The 22,500-nt window shown below is 32.3% G+C and overlaps 1 protein-coding gene across 22 annotated transcripts in view; it reads left to right on the forward strand.

Moving 5' to 3' along the window:
* Positions 1–22,500, forward strand: part of LOC106869227 (tolloid-like protein 2) — a 1,141,949-nt gene that overhangs the window by 808,176 nt on the left and 311,273 nt on the right. For all 22 annotated transcript variants that reach the window (XM_089358367.1, XM_089358378.1, XM_089358375.1 and 19 more), the window contains 2 exons: positions 9,685–9,868; positions 17,342–17,529. In XM_089358367.1, coding sequence (XP_089214493.1) covers positions 9,685–9,868; positions 17,342–17,529 — 372 coding nt within the window. The remainder of the gene's footprint in view (positions 1–9,684; positions 9,869–17,341; positions 17,530–22,500) is intronic.

The following is a 22,500-nucleotide window of genomic DNA, read 5'->3' on the forward strand; positions in this document are numbered from 1 at the left end:
GTGTCGATAAGCCAGCTGGAGGAGATGTCCTCCTGGGGCTAAAAGCAACAGTAACATCCACCCCTAGGGGTCAGCCACACTTAAGTGGCAATATACTACACTTTATCGTGCAGTTACTGTTAATACTTCATTTAGAGAATTAACATTGCTTATATATATATATATATATATATATATACAGAAATATGTGTGTGTGTGGTGGTGGTGGTGGTGGGGGAATTGTGTTTGTCCCTATCACCACTTGACAATCAATATTGGTGTGTTTATGTCCCTGTAACTTAACGGTTCAGCAAAAGACACCAATAGAATAAAGTACTAGGCTTGAAAGTAAGTCCTGGTGTCAGTTTGTTCAACTAAATAAACTTTTCAAGGTGCTGCTCCAGCATGGCCGCAGTCAAATGAGTGAAACAAGTAAAAGAGTAACTCACTCATTACAAATAGAATCTGTAAGTAGCAGAGTAAAAATATGCAAGACTTTTCTCAAGTTTAAAATTTGACTTTGCTTTTGTGATGTACATTCAAACGATGGAGCTTTGGTATCTTTGTTAAAAACCAACTTCTTCCTCAGGTGAAGAATTCAAATAATTAACCCTTTTGTTACAGTATTTATTTTGAGATACTCTGTGTTTCTTTCAATTATTTTAAATATTACAAAGACTTTAGTAAAATAACTTAGTTATCATTAAGATAGAGTTATGTACATAAATTGTAACCAAGGTTTAATTCAAAACTTAGAAAACAATAGAGCCAGAGGCAGTTTCAGCCAGGTTGGTATTGAAAGGGTTAAAAACAGTAGTGACCATACATACATGCATACATATATATATACAAACATACATACATGCATGATGCATGGTGTATGCATATGACTAGCATCTGTGTAGTCGCTATGTAATAAATTCCACCCAGTCTTGGTCAAACCAGCACTGTAACAGAAGTCACTCATTTAAGTTCTCATGCAGAAGAATCACTCCTGGAATCATATGGTTTGCCAAAATAAACTTCTTAACCACACTGCCATGTATTTGAGTAAAAGCTATCAAAAGAAAAAGAATTGCTTCATTGCTCAAATATCTTGAAGTCCTTATTGCTATCATTAATAAAGTAAGAAGAAAAAAAAACGACAAACAAAAACTTTCTATTTCTATATACTAGCCAGAGGGGGTGAATTAATAGCTTCATTTTTGGAAAAGCGATAAATCAATTTATAATTCAAGATGTTTTATTGTTTTGTAAACATAATTTTAAACCAAAAATCAGTGTTGTGAATCAGAAGTTTGCCTTCTTTATAAGTTAGACTGCTTATACTGCTTATATATTGATTACTGAATATATTATAGGTTAAAGTAAATCTCATGCAATGAAAGAAAAATCAAGACTATGATGTTATTTTTTTCTTCCCTCTTGTTTAAAATGGTTTCCATATAAAAGAGTTAATTTGTAGATTTAAGAATTGTATCTTACATCGTTTATTTCTATACCACTGATTTATTTTACACTGTGTTTGTATTGAGACAATGCCATGGCTACTGTTCCAAAAGAGCGTGCCCTTGTGCATCACCTATCAGACAGATACATAATCGTCAGACTTAACGCACTCTTTAATATAACATATCAATATATTGAGAAGCTAGTTTTACTATAAGACAAATTATTTTTTGTTTTTCTGGTCTTTTTACTGTTTTACATCTAGTTTTTACACACTGCAATATCCAGACATCGATATTCAAGCTGCAAGTAATTGTCTGACAATTCAATTCTACCTATGTACTCTAACAGACATATGACCAACTAATTCATAGGTTAACTTTTTCCTGTAACGTTTTATGTTTTGTGTAACTATTGGTGCCATTCATTCTGTGTTTACCAAATTATAAATTCAACATTATTTAGATCATGATTTTCAGACTATGAAACTCATCTCTTGAGGTGAAATTTTTTTGGATATTTGTAAATTTTTAAATGCTAAAAGAAAAATTATAATTATCCCTAATTATGATCTTAGTACCAACAATTAGATTTTTAATAAGCATTATTGTTGCTATATTGGTTACCATGTTAACATTGTCTGCTTGCTTATAGCTACATGGTTGTAAGTGCAGGTATCAGCATGTGATAATAAAGTTTCCTTCCCAACCATAAAGTTTCAGGTTCAGTCCCACTGCATGACACCTTGAGTGTCTTCTAATATAGCCCTCAGGCTGACCAACACCTTGTAAGTGAATGGGAGAGATGGAAACTGGAAGAAGCTCAGTATATATATATACTTATCTGTCTGTCAGTTTGTCTGTCTATCTATCTATCTATCTATCTATCTATCTATCTATCTATCTATCTATCTATCTATCTATCTCGTGAATATTGTCGCGCCTCCTTCCTTTAAACGGGAAAGAAGAGCTATTTTCATCGTACTTGTGGCTATGGCGAAAGAATGTGTATGGTGGATGTGTCTGAAAGGTCTAGAGACAAAGACTTTCCTCTCTGGGCAATCTCTCATCAACTTCTTCAAGTATCACCTGATGAGGAAGGTGAGAGTAGAAAGGGAAGTCTTGTCTAGTGAATGCTTCAAAAAAAGATGGGTGAATGTAGCAAGGATGGCACGTGTGAACGACGGAGCCATCTTGAGCATAACCCTATGAACAAGAAAAAAAAATAAAACAAAAAGGCAAAAGAGAGTCACTTACTGTTATAGTTTCTTCAATGAGAATATTGACCAAGGTTACCGTGGTCTTTTCCGTAGGCTTTTCTTTCCACGGCCAAACCTAAACTGTCCTCCCCTCCTTTTACACGAGAACATTACTGTGTGATACACGATCCCTATTGATCTCCCCCTCCCCTTTTTTTCCGATCCCTTTTGATCGAACTCCCCCCTTTTCCTTCCTACGATCCCTTTTGATCGACACCCCTCTTTTTTTCCCCTTCCCCTCCCAAAAAGAAAAGCTCTACATTGTATTTGTCCCATCTTCGTTGAGCCCTGTGTGGCTAATAAAAGAAATGTATCTATCTATCTGTGCCTTCCCTCTATCTTTCTATTTATCTGTCTATATCTATCTATATATTTATCTCTCTGTCTGTCTGTCTCTGTGTATGCATGTATGTGAGAACATGCATGTGTGTGCAAGTCTGTTTGCTTACACTTGCACTTTACAAAAGTCATGACATACGAGCCATATTATTGTTGGCAGTTCTCTTGTCAAAGCCATCATTTTCTCATTTCACTTTCAAAACCATGTGGATAGGAGATCCCTAACATGAAAAAACAAGTAAGGTTCAGTGACAGGAAGGGCATCTAGTTGTAAGTTATAAAATATTGCTTCAGTAACATATTGGCCTAACCAATTCAAATTAACGTAAAACAAAACAAGACACACACAAATAAACATGTATATATACACAACACGACACAATGAAGTAGAGAAATTTGAAAAGACAACACGAAACCGGTTATTTCTCAAAATACAATGTTTATATACCCAAAAAATTTTATAACATTTTTATAACATTTTTCTAACATTTTTCTAACATAATTTAAATATATACTTTAACCAAGTAACACAAGCCTTCTGTAGTTTTTTCACTCTTATTATCTTTTATATATATATATATATATATATATATATATATATATATATGTATTATATGTGTTTTCTAAAAGTATTTGTTTCTGCCACTGGACTGTGACTGTGCTGGGGCATTACCTTAATGTATTTTAATTCAGTAGACTTTATTTGCTGCTGTTAAATTATGTGATATGAACACAGACACTGTTTGCTTTCATGGTGAAGGACAGACATATACAAACATACATACACACACAAACATGTAAATATATAGTACATGTCCATCCAATGCCAGCGCATGGAACATGGACATTAAATGATGGTATATATCTATATATATATATATATATATATATATATATATATATATTATGTGCGTGTGTGTATGTACAACATCAATGTAATAGGAACAATGGTAATTATATTTTCTAATGTAGAGGTTGTACACTCTTGAAATACAAATATCTATTTTTAAAATGAATTACACCTCTAAACTCACCACCTTCATCATCATCATCATCATCCCCACTACCACAGTCACCAATACCACCATCACGACCACCACCACCACCACCACTACTATTATTTTTATTCATATATTTCTTTATTTTACCGTTCCACTTGGTATCTAAATAAGTGAAGTTAAATGGAAAATAGTTGTTAAATGTAACATGGATTAATTTTGAATTTCAAAAATGGATGAAATGTGCTTCAAATTCATTTTCCACTTCACTAGGATTTATTTATATCTATATTGTATCTTTTATTTTCGTTTCTATTTTCAATGTTTTCCCTTATTAGAAAAACTGTTGTATGCTATAAATTTTCGTTTTTTTTCAATGATGTATTTTTTTAAATCATCTTAATTATAATGGAGCTTAGTGTGATGTTTATGTGTAAATATAGGTATAAGTATATATATATATATATATATATATATATATATATATATATATATATACATATATATATGTATATATGTATATGTATATATATGCTTGTTCATATGTGTGAATGTATGTGCAATGGAAATGGAGTCATTTGTGGACTCATACCCTGTTCCATATCTTATCCCCACAATGACCTCCCGCTCACCCACCTCTTGGCTTTCCTTCATCACAAAACATACATTACTCGCTACACCTCTCAATCACAATAATCACTTCCCCACCTACTTCCTGTCTGACTAAATAATGCTAAGTTGTGTGTGTGTGTGCATGCATACATGTGTGTGTGTGTGCATATAGATATCTGCATGTGCCTACACACACACATATATAGATACATATACACACATACACATGTTTATGCATATATATATATATATATATATATATATACACACACATACACCACACACATATACACACATATACACACACACACACAAATATATACATATATATGTTCCTGAATATATATGTGTGTGTTTCTGTATATTCTGTATATGTGTATATCCTCATCATCCTTTATATATACATATATACATACATGCTCATCATTTTATATGCATATATATATATATATATATATATATTTCCTCATCATCCTTTATATACATATATATATGTATAAAATATAGATACACACACATACTTGCACATATTCATATATACTCATACACATGCATATATACATACATTAACATACAAACCCCACCTGCACCTCACACACTCAAAAATTTCCAAATTTTCCATTTATTAATTTATTTATTATTAAGCTAAGATTACTCAAAGGATATATTTCTATGCATTTAAGCTCTTCATTCAATGTTCTGGAGGCAAAATATAGCTGTTGCTATTAGTGTGACCTGCTGCATTCTTGGTACATCTGAATCAACTTTAGTGCATTTATGATAAATAATTTAACGAACTCTCAGTACAAGAAAATACCGATAACTGATTTTTAGAATAACAAAGTCTTTCAATACCAACCTGGCTGAAACCGCTTCTTTCTCTGTAGTACAAATGTCTTGTTTACATAAGTTTTGAATTAAAAATCTTCCACCAAACCTTAGTCACAATTTATGTTCCTAACACTAACTTAATGATAATTAAGTTATTTTACTAAATTCTTTGTTATATTTCAAATTAACTGAAAGAAACACAGAGCATCTCAGCAGAAATATGGTAACAAAAGGGTTACATGGTTTAGTCAAAGAAGTACAACATCCATAATTTTTCATAAGAATTCTAAGATTAATAGGGAAAAGCAAAACCTGGAACCCTGAGTCCAGAGGCTTGCAATAATTTAAACTGTAAAGGTACCTGAGAGGCAGTGAGTGTGATAGAATGAGTCTCTTATTCATAGCTTATGCATATTTAACCTCACGAGCCACATTTTTATCACGGTTGCAATCACAGCCTAAACATGAACAGTAGATAGAGAAAATGTTGAAGGTGAAAACGCAGATATCGAAGTAGATATCAATGCCACAGCCCTAGGGACTACCAGGAAATATGTGCTTTAGTCACATGTATTATCTTTTACTTGGTTCAGTCATTGGATGGCAGCAGCCATGCTGTGGCACCAACTTGGTGTCTTAGTCCAACAAATTGATCCTAGTAAATATTTTTTGAAGTCTGGTACTTATTCTGTCAATCTTTCTTGCCAAGCTGTTAAATAATGGGGGTACGTAAACAAACTAACACTGGTAGCCAGGTGGTGACAGGGGACAAACACAAAGTTGCACCCTTACATGTACACACACACATGCACGCACACGCACACACACAAGCAAACTTAGATTTGTTTTTATTAAAAGCGCTCAAATGTGTATTGTGCCATACAAACAAGAAACCCTTGTAAGGGTAAGTTATCTGTTATTTCTTAGCAACCACATGGTTCCAGGTTCAGTCCCACTGCATGGCACCTTGGGTAAGTGTCTTCTACTATAGCCTTGGGCTGACTAAAGTCTTGTGAGTGGAATTGGTATACAGAAACTGAAAGAAGCCCATTGTACTTGTATGTGTGTGTGTGTGTGTGTGTGTGTGTGTGTGTGTGTGTTTGTGTGTCTGTGTTTGTCCCCCCCACCATCGCTTGACAACCGATGCTGGTGTGTTTACGTCACTGTAACTTAGCAGTTCAGCAAAAGCAACTGATAGAATAAGTACTAGGCTTACAAAAGAATAAGTTCTAGAGTTGATTTGCTTGACTAAAGGTGGTGCTCCAGCATGGCTGCAGTCAAATAACTTAAACAAGTAAAAGAGTAAAAGAATATCTATGCAAAAATAAGTTATTTTATTATGAGTGTGTGATTGCTGGATTACTTACTAAAACATCAAGGATTCAAGCTATGCTATGTCACATGCATCTTCCTAATAATTGCTAGGAGAAACGCTGCATACTTTTAATAATCCGTAATGATGTTGCTTTGAAAAATCAAGAAAAATCAAAATAAATAAGTAAATAAATAGATAATGAAATTAGTTTTGCATTGTTTTTAATCAATGAAATCAATAAAACGGTGAATCTTGAACTGTAGTGAAATGGATTTGCTGTTAAATGTTTTGATTATTTTAGTCAGTTGGTCATTAAAACATAATTTGAAAAGCAAAAATACAGGATAGGCAATAAGATGTAATAATAATAATAATAATAATAATAATAATAATAATAATAATAATAATAATATTGGAATCGTTTCACATGATTGAAAATAGTGTGAAGAAGCATCTGGACCATACAGCTGTTTGATGTTTTTAGTAATAATTCACCAATCATTTATTCATTAAATAATAATAATAATAATAATAATAATAATAATAATAATAATAATAATAATAATAATAATAATAGTAATAATCCAGCAGACTGTAAATTTCTGCATTAGAAATGTAAAGCGCCTCCAGTTCCTCTTCCTCTTCTTCCTCCTCTTCGTCCTCCTTGGAACAGTAAACTTTATTTTTCCAGTCGATTGATAGTAAAGAGCCAAACAAAACTTTTTATTTTGTCTTAGTTTTTTTTTGTTTTTTTTTAGCTGTATCTAAATTCTGCTTAATTATTATTTCGGAACAATGTTTTATGGCAGTAAAACATGGGTGGCAAATATAAAAAGAACTTTTAGATATTGGAAAAGATTATGTTTATGTACCATCATTTGATTGTGTTGTTATTTCATGCTAAGTCAGAAAAGAACCAGATGTTAAATATTATTTGGGAGCACTTGAAGTGTATTGTGTTATTACAAATATAAAACATGAATGGAAAATAAAGATGTCATGATTTAGGTCAACTCTGGGGAATTGGTTGGAGAGATTAATTCAATCACATTGTTAACCTTTTTGCTATCATACTTACATTGACATATATAGTCTTTGTTCTGGTTAATTCTAGATATAATGAAGAATTTATTAAAATAACTTTGTCCATTATCAACCTGGTGTTTGTTATATAAATTAACATGGATTTTTAATTGAAGGTTTTTATTTGTTTTATTTGAATCCCTTTAATGCAGAATGCTTGATCAAAAGCACCAGAGATGGACTCGGGTTGGTTGCTATCAAAAGGGCTACAGTGTATTTTAAATATTAGCAAGAGATTTCATGAAGAAGAATGATGGTATTGAGTTTTTTGTGTGGTATGAATATGTTTATTGTAATACAGATAGATATTAATATTTTTCCATGATTTTAAGTTTCTACCTAATTTGTCAGATAGATGTGATTCAAATAATCACTTTTAAAACAGGAATTTTGTATTATAGAACTAAAGTGGTTTCAGGTGAATTGGTCTCAAAAGAGTTAAATATTAACTTTCAAGAATAAAGTGAAACTAAGAAATTCTGTATTGAAGATGAATAGTTTTGAACAAACATATATAAAATCAAAACTGAGATGCTGAAAGATCAGTTTGTAAAGCTAAAGAATATTAATATAGATTTCGAAGAACAAGAAACAAATATTTCATTATTGTTAACCTTGATGGTTTTGTTTAAATCCAGGTCAACCTTAATCAGGCAATTCTATGATCGTAGGAATTATCACATATTTTTGCTCATCCATTAATATATTATCAAGTGTAGTCTACATTTTTTAGAATTTTGTATAGTGAAATATGTGAGAGATTTGGTAGTTATGTCTAGTACGTTGAGCAACCATGTAGAGGTTCCTTCATTAGCTTGAGTCTTCCTTCTATATGATATATGATGGGTTTTCATCGAGGCAATCAGATGAAAACATGGAGTAATTGGAGTGAGTATATCTAGGGATTAGTTAAAGGGAAAAAAGAACAGGTAAACAATTGTTAGTCAGATTTACCTCTCTGAAAACCACATAGAAGATAGATGACAAAATATATATTATGTTGATGAAGCTATGAATATTTAATGACCATATAGATGTCTTATTTGCAAGAAAACCATTGGTGTTCCATTGATTCTTAAACTATATCAGTAAAAGTGCAAGAATGCTTTGCTTGTAATGAATTATTATTGTAAGTAATCTTTGAAGCCAATCTTGTATTTTGTTACAAATTTCCTTTCCTTGTTCTCCTTATGGATGAACAATTCATAGGGACATGCCACCACAATAGACACTAATTTAAGATGAGAAATTTGTTTTATATTGAATCTATAGTTTCCTTTTATGGTGTCATTCGTTTTTTTTTTGTCTCAATGTTGCTCAAATGTTGATTAAGCAATCATCTTAAGTTCTTCTGACATGAAGAAAATAACTATTATTTCTCTCATTAATGCTCTTTCAGTTCTTGTTCTTGTTACCATTGGTTGATTTTCAATGAAGATACACATATGAATATAAATGAATGTAAATAATATTTACAAATGTGACCACTTATTTGATAATAAAATTTTTTTAGAAAATTACTATTTGTATATCTCACAACGAGAGATATTCAGCAACAATACATTGGAGTAAAGATTATTTGCCAACATAACATGGTAGTCCTGGTTAGGACGAATGTTGCTGTAATTTAGACCCTGAAGACGATGTCTCCTGTGGCTAAATTACAACATTCATCCTAAACGAGGACTGCCATGTTATGTTGGCAAATAATCTTTTCTCCCAAAAATGTATGTTTTATGTAAAATAAAAGAAATATTTTGTTTGCTCTTTTATGTTGCAAATTTTCAAATTTTCAAATTTTATTTTCGTTCTATTTTCAGAATGTGACGTTCGAGTTGTAAGTTCAAAGGAATCAAATGGTACTATATCCTCTCCAGGTTACCATAGCAACTTTCCAGCCAATGTGACCTGCCATTATTATATTGATGGTTTGATGGATAAACAAAACTTAGAAAAGGCTCGCATTAAATTTATGGACTTTGACATTCCTGGTTCTATGCCATAGTAAGTATAAATCTTTGTAGCTTCAGGCATTGGTGCATGAGCCTTTGACATTCATCATGCCATTTGTACAAAATATATTTCAATTAATCTATCTGCCTAGCTTTGTGCTCTGTTTTTAGTATCAGCAGCCTAACAAAAAGTTTGCAACCCTCAGATATGATTTAAAATAATGATTAATTGGTTAAAATTCATTTCTTATCTACAGTTTCTAATAATATAAAATACTGTGTGCATGCATGAGTTTCTTTCTCCTTTTCTGTTTCCCAGTGAAACAGGAAAATAAATCAAAACCATGCCTTTTGCTAATTTTTAACAATTGTTTTCAGTGAACTTAAATTAAGCAATGCAAGTATAAAAATTAAGTAAAAATAAATATTTAAAAAATTTATTTTTGTGGTAAGTAGAAATTAATAATCCAGATGTAGAAAAATATTGAGGAAAAATAAAAGATATATATCCATTAGATACACGGTAGCTAAAAGTTTATAGTCTCTTCATATCTGCAGCTAATAACCCTTGATAAAATTATGAACATCACACCTTCTGATTGCTGTTTCTTGTAAATTAATGGTTTTGTACGTTTAAATATGAAATTTACATTTGCTTGGAGCCAAAAACAAAATATAGTTTCAAAGAAGATTATAGCTGTATATAATTATAGTTACTTCATTTCTGCAGCTAATAACCCTTGTAAAAATCACGAACATACCAGCTGATTTGTCTCTTTTGTAAATTAGGGGTCTTGTGTGTTTAAATTACAAGAAAAACAATCATTATTTGTATAGAGCTAAAAAAATTTTTTAAATGATCGACTAACAGAAATATTTGATTTAAACTCATAAGATGGAAACAAATAATGAAAATTAAAAAAATGAAAACTTTAAACTGAGATAAATTTATGTTTTGGGATCATAAATCCTATAAGTATTAGCTTTTGTCTTTTGATCATTTTTTTATTTGTTATTTTATTTTTTTTTTTTTTTATTCAAGCTCAAATCGTAGCCAGCTGGTGTTTAAAATGCAAATCAAACAATTTGAAATCAATGGATTAAATAGCTTTATAGTCTTCTGTGAGATCATTATTGACATTTATAAGTTCTTATATCAATCTATATTTGACTGATAAAATTTGGAACTAAACATTATTCTAGTGGAATCTACTGTCTAAATCTTAGCTGCAATATCATCAATGGAAAATCATTATAAAAGGTGAAAACAATAAGTTAACTGTAACAATATGTTAATCTCAATCAGCAACTTTGCTGTCAGTCAAAATTGATTTCATCTGTTATCTTGTTTCCAGCTGCTTTTAAGATCGTATAAACTGAACTAGATAAGAATTATAAAACAGTTTATGGTATGAATAATGATTTCTCATAGTCAGATAAAAGTTAATCCGTTCACAAACCTTAATAATCCATATGGCTGGTGCATAATTTCAGTTTCAACAATGATGTTGGTATTGTTGTTGTTTAGCTCTAAATCAGTCAAGACCAAGCAAACTCATGATCGAAGGCATTCAAGCCATAAACCTCATATGTTATTTTAAGAAATAATTTTCCCCAGTCCTGGACTATATAACCAACGTATTCTTTTCTAAGATGGTTAGGTATAGTTTCAGGACAGTTTAACTGCTATTTCTATCATTCCAACCTGTGTTCTCATTCCTAAGGTATTTTTCGATGTTGTTGTGGTTGCTGTTGTTGTTGTTATTATTATTATTATTATTATTATTATTATTATTATTATTATTATTATTATTATTATTATCATTCAGGTCACTGCCTGGAATTGAACTTGGAATCTTGGGATAAGTAGCCTGCACTCTTAACCACTATGTCATATGCCCGTGTGCGTGTTTTTGGTCTGTGTTTGTTCCCCATCATGGCATAGTGGTTAAGAGCACAGACTACTAACCCCAAGATTCTGAGTTCGATTCCAGGCAGTGACCTGAATAATAATAATAATAATAATAATAATAATAATAATAATAACAACAACTACATTGAAAAATACCTTAGGAATAAGAACCCAGGTTCAAAATTTCCCCAAGACACCTGATGAAGGCTTGTGTTAACAACAAACAAGATGAGGACAAATATCCATCAAATGTAAATAATGTAAATAATATAAAGAAACCTGCTTTAGATTTCAATAGGTGATTTCTAAATGGATTGATAAAGAAGTTTGCTTCCCAACCACATTATTCTGGGTTCACTTCGTGACACCTTGGCAAGTGTCTTCTACTATAGACTTCAGACAAAAATCATGCCTCCTCATTGATATGACTGTCCCAATCGATATAAACGTATCTGTCAAGACCTACCAAAAACTAAGCAAATATAAAGATCTTGAAATAGAAATTAGCAAAATGTGGAACCTCAAAACTAAAACAATACCTGTTGTCATAGGTGTCCTAGGAATAGTAGCAAAAGGGGCTTATTACTACCTAGATCAGATACCAGGAAACCCCAAAATGGCAGAAATTCAAAAGATAGTGCTCATGGGAACTGCCCATATCCTATGTAAAATGCTGTCTATGTAATCTCAAACTTTAAAACAAACTTATAATTTTCTTGTTTTCTTTAACATTCTCTAGAATAATACTTTGTGCAAAACCAAATATATGACACTCTAGACATAACACCAACATGAACTTCTAACTTGTTGTCTCTTGAGGTCTCTGGATGAGACTTGGAGCCAACTTGTATAAAGACAAAGCAAAAGTCAAATGTATAACAATAATAATAATGATAATAATAAGGATAAAAGCAACAACGACAATAATAATTATGATGATGATGATAATAATAATAATAATAATAATAATAATAATAATAATAATAATAATAATAATAATAATAATAATAAAAGATGCCCTGATGCAATACCAGGCAGTAGCTCATATAGCATCTGATCTTAACAGTTTGGAAGCGTTATCATGTACATATTTATTCTAAGTGTAAAAGATGGGCTACAGCAAATATTCTCAGTACCACATATTTGCTTTTCAGTTGTCCTAGCTACTTGCAAGGTCCTGCACTGTTTGTCATGGTATGAAGTCACTACATCGCACACATATTGTTGTGATGCATGTGCCTGGAGTAGCCTTATCAGCCAGGTAGCCATGATGGGTATATTTGGCTATATTTGAACCTGGGTTATATTGATTGGTATATTTGAACCTGCAATGAGACACTGAACTTGTTATTGTATAACAGCCATTTCAGTATTGTTGCATCTTCACCTTTTTATTTTGTATGTGTTTCATTTTATTTTTATTTTTTGTTCTTAACAAATTATAAAAACTAATATTTGCTATTTGTCTGGAAGAGAACCATGTTGATTCAAGTATTTTATTATTACAATTTAATGTCTTTAAAATTTCCTATCAAAATGATACTGTGAGGAAAAGAAAAGATAATTCTTGAAGTCATAAGGAGAGAAAATATTAAAATTTATGAATGTGATTGCAATTATTAAGAAAATTAATTAAAACTATAAAGAAACAAACTAGAATCCAAGAAATATACATCGCCAAGAAAGGAAAAAGAAAATGAGTTTCTCGAAAAGAAGTTAGTGTGTATGTTGTTTTGGTTAGAACTGGTATGAGCAACTGTTTCTGAGAAGCCAGCCACATGAAATATAGTTCATTGTCACACAGCCCACAAAAAGAAGTTCAAGATTATATTTTGTGAGGCATACCGTTTAGAAAGTTCAACAGGCGGCAGTTTGTCCATAACTGGTCTAAGACCTTCCTTATTCTTGTGTCTTTCCAGTCTCATATCTAAATCAATATGTACTTTACATGTCAGAAACCTAGTTTAAGCACCTACCATATGGACTACTATCAAGCCAAGGTGTGAGCCTGTATGGGATCTCTGAATATGTTTGAAATAGCAGTCAAATCTCTCTCAAATCATAAGTGTCATCATGAAAAGGAAAGGAAGGATGTAATGGATAATGTCATATGAGATTAATTATGTCTGAAAAAACTGAGATGCTTATGGATGGAATGCTTATGATCATAACGCTGACATAAAGTTGATCAACAACAATAAAAACAACTAAGGTTCAGGAAAAGATTAACTGTTGATATATTTCATTAATGAGAGTCATTATTTATACCATCTTTGAAGAAGTGCCATGACCATGATGTCAAAACTCACCTTGTCTCATAAATAATAAAAAAATTATCAAGTTGTGATGACAATTTTGTTGAAAGAAACTTAATATAAATGTATCAAAAGAAAGATTATTAACCTTTGTAAAATTATGTCTCTAACAATATGATAAAGACACAGTCAGGTGACTTGGAATCTCATTCATAATATGACTCTACTGTTATTATAGAGGTTTCACATCTGTAAATATATTGTTGTTAACCTTCAAGTTCTTATAAAATTACCACTTAGAAATTAGCCTTTTCTAATAAGAAATATACTACCTTTGTGCTCTCCATCCATCCATTTCTACCCATTTTCTCTACCCACTATTCCTGGGAAGATCATTGAGACAGAGTCCTCAAGAATCTCTTCCATTCGGTGCTATCAAAAGCAACTGTCATTACACTTTCCATCTGGATTCCCAAGTGTGACCAACTAAAGCTATGGATATCATCCAACCATTTTAATTTTGTTCTACCTCTAATCTTCTACCTGTTGGCTCAGCTTGAAGAATTTGTCTTGCAATCGTTTCCAGCAAGAGTATGTGTTGTGGTGGGCACCCCCAGGTGAGAAGTGGGCTGGTCCACAACCAATAAATAGTGGACAGACTCAGTAAGTAGTGTCAGTCAGTGAGGTATACTGTTGGGACCAATCACACAGACGATGAAATTCATCATAATGCAGGACATACCGGTATGTTTACAAATACTACTGGCCAAAATGATATTCTTCTGAAGGAATTTTGGAGTCAAGTGCATTGCTCAGATATGAGTCTCTCCTGGTCAAGCCACAACTTTTCTACATTGAGAGGTTATAGCTCCAGTGCAACATGTCTGTTGCACTGGAGAATGTCACCTTTGAATTTCATATTTGAAAATAAACAAGAATTACAAGATACTTAGTGAAATTACTAACTTTTAACTTATTAAAAGATATATGTTTACCTACAGAGATGTCATATGTTTTATGTAGCAAACAGATTTCAGTTAAAGATTTGAATCTAATTTTAAACATTTTCAATTAGACACTTACTGGTGGATTGCTGCTGAAAGCATTAATCTTCTGCGTATGAAGTATATTTTAACCATTTATCATATTTAAATTGTTGAGGCGTAGGAGTGGCTGTGTGGTAAGTAGCTTGCTTACCAACAACATGGTTTTAGGTTCAGTCCCACTGCATGGCACCTTGGGCAAGTGTCTTCTACTATAGCCACGGGCCGACCAAAGCCTTGTGGTAGACGGAAACTGAAAGAAGCCTGTCATATATATATATGTTTGTATGTGTATATATATTTGTGTGTCTGTGCTTGTCCCCCCAACTTCGCTTGACAACCGATGCTGAATTGTTTACTTCCCCGTAACTTAGCAGTTTAGCAAAAGAGACCGATAGAATAAGTACTAGGCTTACAAAGAATAAGTCCTGGGGTCGATTTGCTTGACTAAAGGTGGTGCTCCAGCATGGCCACAGTCAAAATGACTGAAACAAGTAAAAGAGAGAGTATAACCAGTCCCAGTGATATTGTAGCTTATAGATATGATTTACCCTAATGTAGAGATAAATTTTTACGGTGTTTAGTTTTGCTATCAATTTTTATTGATATCATGGATGATATCAATAAAACAGTTAATCTTGGGAAAGGCAGGATATTCACTGTTTGCTGTTTTCTTTTACCTTCCATCAAAATGATGATACTTTTGAAACAGATATAACAAACAAATTAATTATGTGTAATTATATATGTAACAAATTCATTCATCATTATTTCTTTCCATGTTCTTTAAGTATCGTGTTTTTGATTTATTTTTTAAATCATCGTAGTTTTTCTTTGATATTCTTGATCAATTTCCGCTACGCAGTATATTTCTAAAATTTCCTGTTAATCAGTTAATGTGATGCAGAACATTAATGGTAAATTATATTGGAAGAAGCCTGTCATAAAGAATAATTTCTGTTTTATGTTGAACCTTAAATAGCAGTTAATCTGTGGAAATGAATACTTTTATTTCTGTAACTCTTTGCTTTGTTATGTATTTGTCTGCTTTTATCAGTGTAATTTTGAAATTGTCTTTGGGTGGCTTATATTTATAACACATATACACACACACATGCACAGCCTGCATGTTGACACTGTCACACCTATTTGTTCATTTAACATTAATTTCTCCATGTCAAAATGGCTCCTTAAACATGATTGAAATTTCTTGTTACCTTGGTAGCCTAATTTAAAATGGGTGAAGCACATGTGACTCTCTTGTTACCTAGGTAACCTAATTAATATTAGAGATAGGTGTTCTGAAAGTGTGGTAACCAGAATAAGATTGGGATGGAGAAAGTGTTGAAATAATTACCTCCACTGGCTACAAAGAGCTTCTCTATCCTAGTAAAGGGCAGCTTGTACAATGCTTGTGTGCAAAGTGCATTAATGCTTGGGCAATGAGATGTGGGCTTTGAATGCGAAGAATTGGTAAAGGCTAAAAAGACATGAAGCAGGTATGCTTCACTGGATGTGTCATGTTTGTGTGCATGAATGACAAAAAGATATCAAACGTAGTGTGGAAGAGAAGAAACTGTGTGAGTTTGGCCATAGGATGTGAATGGGTGATTGCAGCTGCATAAGCAAATGCTAAGTAACCAAATTGAATGGTACCTGTATAAGAGGGAGACTAAAGAAGATTTGGTATGAGATGGTGAAAAATAACCAAGACACTACATCAGGGAGAGTCCTTTGTCAACAGGTGTTAATTACAATCCAATCTTTACATATGAATATATGTGTATTTGTGTGTGCATATATAATATATACACATTTTGTATTGAAGCAGAGGTTAAGAATCTTTACTGTGAAGGTGGCTCTGTACATTTTTCATTGAGCGATACTCTAAAGAGCACCATATTGAACTATGGCTCCATTATCTGTGAATTCTTAGAAATGCCTGCAGCTAAAATTGTCATAGAAATTTAATAACAAGGTTAAATTGCCATATACTTATATAAGTACACATACATGCATGTACACAAACACAAACACACACACACACATATACATATCAAGAGAGCGATTGAGAGAGAAAGGTGGGGGAGTCATTGGAAACAAATGTCTTATACCAGCAACTAAATATAACTCTGATTCTCCATCATTCAATCGTTCATTGTCTTTAGTCATTGTCTTTAGTATAAGACAATACATAATTACATTATTGTTCCATTATTGTAATAGTCATTAGAAAGTAACCAAGAAATATCTATAAAAGGAATTAAATATATTAGTTGTATATTAGTTCATGTTTTTATTTACTACTTTTACAGTTGCATGCTTGGTTACTTGGCGGTGAACCTCAAGGGACAAATAAGCTCCAAGAAATATCATGATAAGTTCTGTGGAGAGCTGTTACCTCCAGAGCTAACCAGCGAAAACCCACGCTTAGTACTCATTCTGAACACTCATGGGGCTGTTCGAGGTAGAGGATTTCTGGCACGCTATGAATTCATCACTGGTATGTATAAAACATTATCAAATTCATATTTTGAAAATATTTACAATTTATGTGTGGAATTCAGTAGATGAAATCTCTGTGGAAGAATATTGAATATATCTTTGCGTCTGTGTCTATGTTTATCATGGGTGTGTTAAATAGATCAAGGTAAACATAAAGAAAAATGTGTTGAGCTGTGGAATTGTTAGTATGTTCTTATTTCTTTATTGTCCACAAGGGGCTAAACATAGAGGGGACGAACAAGGACAAACAAAGGGTTTAAGTCGATTATATCGACCTGGTACTTGATTTATCGACCCTGAAAGGATGAAAGGCAAAGTCGACCTTGGTGAAATTTGAACTCAGAACATAACGGCAGACAAAATGCCGCTAAGCAGTGTTAGTATGTTCTGGTTTGAAATCCCATCATGGTTAACCACGCCTTTCATTTCTTCAGGGGGAATAAAATAAAATGTCAGTCAAGTTCTTCCCTCCCCTCAAAACTGTTGGTGCTGAATCCTGCAATGGACCATTTCAGTGATAATGTTGTGATTTTGGTAACTTACACACTCTGGAAAACTGGCTAATTGACCTTTTGACCTTACAAGTCCCGTGGTACAAAGAACAAAAAAAGAAAGAAACACGAAGTAAAAAGAAATTCTTGCTATCAAAGTATATAAAATTTTTGAGTATTTTGCATAATTTAAACAAAAATGTCCAAAAAAAGAAATAGCTCAGAATGGCCTATGGCATGTATATGAAGAACATAGACAAATATATTTATATCAAATACCATAAAGCAAATTCTTGATTTATTAATCCATTACCTACCAGTGATCTCATATGAGATCACTTAAAAATTACAAATTTCCTAATTATCTGTCAATATTTACACATATCTAACCTTTTTGCTATATCTACTAGGTACATTTCTCTGATATTCAAATGAGGTTTGCTAATTTTTCACCCAATATCTCACTGATTTCTATTTAAAATGTTATTTTGATCATTCCAGCATGTTTCTAAGGCTGTTTTATGCTACAAATCAAAGTTTCATAAAAAAATTCCAGTTAATAGAATTATGGGAGGTAATGGGTTAAGATCATATCTACTTTTAGAGAGTGTGTCATAATTTCCAAATGACATTTAAAGCTTGCTCCATGAGAAGGGAAGATAGTCTGGAATATCAAGAATTCTCCAAAGTTGATTTGCCATTAAATAAAAAAGCAAGCTTATTGTCTGGAAATAAGAGGACAGTTGTGGATGTGTGTTTTAGTTTCAATGGGCTGCAGCAGAATGATAATTGTCCAACCTTATCTCTAGTAATCAAAGAACTTAGATTCCTACAAAAAAGAGATCACTGGCATGACTGTGTGGTAAGAAGTCTGCTTCCGAACCACGTGATTCTGGGTTCAGTCCCACTGTGTTGTCCTTTGGACAAGTGTCTTCTACTATAGGCTCAGGCTGACCAAAGTCTTCTGAGTGGATTCGGTAGACGGAAACTGAAAGCAGCTCGTCATGTGTGTGTGCAGTGTGTGCACATATGCATGTTTGTGCATGTGCTTGTGTGCTTTTGTGTGTGTGTGTGTGTGTGTGTGTGTGTGTGTGTGTGTGTGTGTGTTTGTGTGTTTGTGTCTCTGTGTGTCTCCCAAAACCGTTTGACAATTGGTGTTTGGGTGTTTACATCCCCATTATGTAGCAAACGTAATCAATAGAATAAGTATCAAAGACTTAAGATAATAAGCTCTGGAATCACTTCAGTCATTTGACTAAAAAAAAAAAAATACAATTCTTCAAGGCAGTGCCCCAGCATGGCCACAGTCTTAATGACTGAAACAATGAAAAGATAAAAGGTAAAAGAAACATTTATGGCTCAGGTGATTTGTACAATTTAAACAAAAATGAGCTCAGAGAAATTACTCAGAATGGTCAGTATAAATTGCCATTGGTAATTAGGACTCGTCCTCTTGGAAGTGGGAATAATTTTAATAAATAAAGAATCTACACTGTATGGTATTTGATATACCTGTATTTGTCTAATTACTGAGACCTGGCTGTTCTGACATTACATTTATTTTTCTAAACGTCCCATGTACTATGATAATTCATCATCATCATCATCATTTAACGTCTGCTTTCCTAGCTAGCATGAGTTAGGTGGCTTGACTGGAATTAATAAGTCAGAGAGCTGTACCAAGTTCCGGCCTGAATTTGGCTTGGTTTCTATGGTTGGATGACCTTCCTAACGCCAACCACTCCAAGGGTGTAGTGGGGTAGTGGGTGTCTTTTACTTGTCACCAGCATGGTAACTGTTATGTGTCACGGGCACAAAAGCTGTTATGTGTCACCAGCATGGAAGCTGTTACATAACACCGGCACTAGATAATTATAAAGTATAAACCTGTGATTAAACACTGTCCAATCTATTTCTTTATTCAGGTTACTAAATCAATTTTGACACAATGTACCTGGTTGGAAATCTAGTGCTGGTGCATTAAAACGATAACTTAGTCACCAATCAATCAATATAAATTGATGAAATAAGCACTTAACTGAAATAAATACTGAGGTTTTACTAAAACCAATTGCAAAACTGCAGTGCGGTGAGTGAAATCTGTAAAATATAAATAAAGAAAACAAAAAAAAACCCCAGAAATTAAATGCTCTTAAGAGCAGGTATTGCTATGAGGCTAATAAATTTATTTCACATCACCAGGTTGCTACTGGTTCAATTCCACTGCATAGTATCTTAGGAAAATGTCCTCTACTGTAGCCTTAGGTTCACTAATATCTTCTGAGTGGAATTTAATTTTCAGGAACTGTACAGAAGCTCATTGTGTGTAAGTTGTGTGTGTGTGTGTGTGTATGTGTATATATATATATGTGTGTGTGTATATATGTGTTTTTATATTATTAATAAATTCATAAATTCATCAATAATATACTCAGGAAATCAATATTTAATATTTTGAAAGACATACATCCAACATGACACGGCAACATAATAAATTTAAAGTTTAAAATATAAATATATGAAATATAAATATCAATATATATAAAAATCTGAATATAGATAAATATATGTGTGAATATATATGCATATAAAAATTTATGTGTAATTAAGCATGAATATTGTAAAGTCTAAAATATAAAATATAAAGGAACCTAAAATTTAAAGAGTTAAATATCTTACGATCGTTTCGCGGATATATACACATTTATATACACATTTATTTGCTCAAAATAATTGAGCACTCAACATAAGTTCAGTTATATATTCTTTTAGAATATTTCTTTTAGAATATTACTTATAAAAGTTATATATATATATATATATATATATATATATAATGTATATACATATGAACATAAAGCACTTATCTGTAAGTCCAAAAGCTTATCAGCAGGGTTTATTCAGGATACAGGTTTTGTTTACAAAACTAACTGGCCATGACATTTTCCTCACTCCAGTTGTAGAGAAGTTATGTGCCTCTGGCCGTTCAAGTCTGATGAATTGCCTACACAGCTAAGTGCTTTATAGGTGTGAAACCAATGGTCACTCTCTGACTTGCCATAACAACCAGCCTTCTCAGTGTGTTAATGCTCTAATGTTTTAGAGTGTGCTTCTTTTTCAGACATATGAATTACTCACAATATATATACATATATATATACACGCACACACATACACATATACATATATGTGGGTGCGCTGGGTGGTATTTATACTGCTCTAACAACTAGAGTTATGTTTCCTTGAAAAGCAAAGGTTGGTAAAAAATACTTGAAGGCAACATACCTACATGACTGCCGTTTAATGACTGAAACCACTGCCTGTGTTAAAACGGGGGTAGCTGATGAAGGAAAATGTTCTCTATGTGGCTTGTGTGTTTTCTGTACTCTGGTTATTATTATTTTCTTGTCTACGTTTTGTTTGCAATGTCCTGTACCCAGATATGCACCTATATATATACAGGTAGACGTAGGTATGCACATACCTGTACGTATATATGCATATACTCATTTATTATTTGTTTTATATATATATATATATATATATATATATATATATATATATATATATATATATATATATATATATAATTGACTATATTATTTACATTAATCTATTAGTCCAATTGTAATCAGCCCTAAATAAATTTATATATGGGGTACAAAAGGAAAATAAATCTAAGCAGAGTAGATATATTAGTATAAGTTTTGTTTATATTTAAAAATAATACAGTTTTGAAGCTGTTCTTTCCATTTCACAGTAACACAAACTGATTGATCAGGATTTAGTAACCTGACTAAATAATGCAGTTTTCACAGTACTTAATTACAAGTTTGTTATTTATTATTATTATTAGTATTAGTATTATTATTATTATTGAGTGAGAGAGCAGTGCATGCTATCAAAGTAACACTGGGGTAAAATTTACAAAGCCCAGTATACCCATCATGACTACCCGTCTGATAAGGGTACACCAGGCACATGCATCACAACCATATGTGCGCGACATGATGATCTCATATCAAGATAAACAGCGCAGGACCTCGCAGGTAGGATCCAGTTAGAATATATATAAATAAATATATATATAGTGGAGTTGAGAAGGATACTTTTTGTTGATTTAGGTTTTTTAATGTTTAGTTTGATCTATTTGAGACATGTTACTGAACAGCTTTGAAGAATTGGAAAATTACTCTGGTATACCTGTGTTACGAATACTTTTCAAACATTGATTTTAAATAACTGAACGAAATCTTTGCATTTGAATCAAGATCACCATGGTAATAAATCAATGCTTGGAATACTATTTCTGTCATGCCTAGAGACAACTAAATAATTATAAAAAGCAATATTCTCGTTGTGCAAATCAAATTAAGAGAATACTTACTGATCAATAACTGATGGTAAATTACTAAACAAATTTCAGAAGTGCCAAAATTGTGATGATAAGAATCTATTCTTGTTAGAATCTCACACAA

This window comes from Octopus bimaculoides, chromosome 10 (assembly GCF_046866305.1).
Source record: "Octopus bimaculoides isolate indiv1 chromosome 10, ASM4686630v1, whole genome shotgun sequence".
Lineage (NCBI taxonomy): Eukaryota > Metazoa > Mollusca > Cephalopoda > Octopoda > Octopodidae > Octopus > Octopus bimaculoides.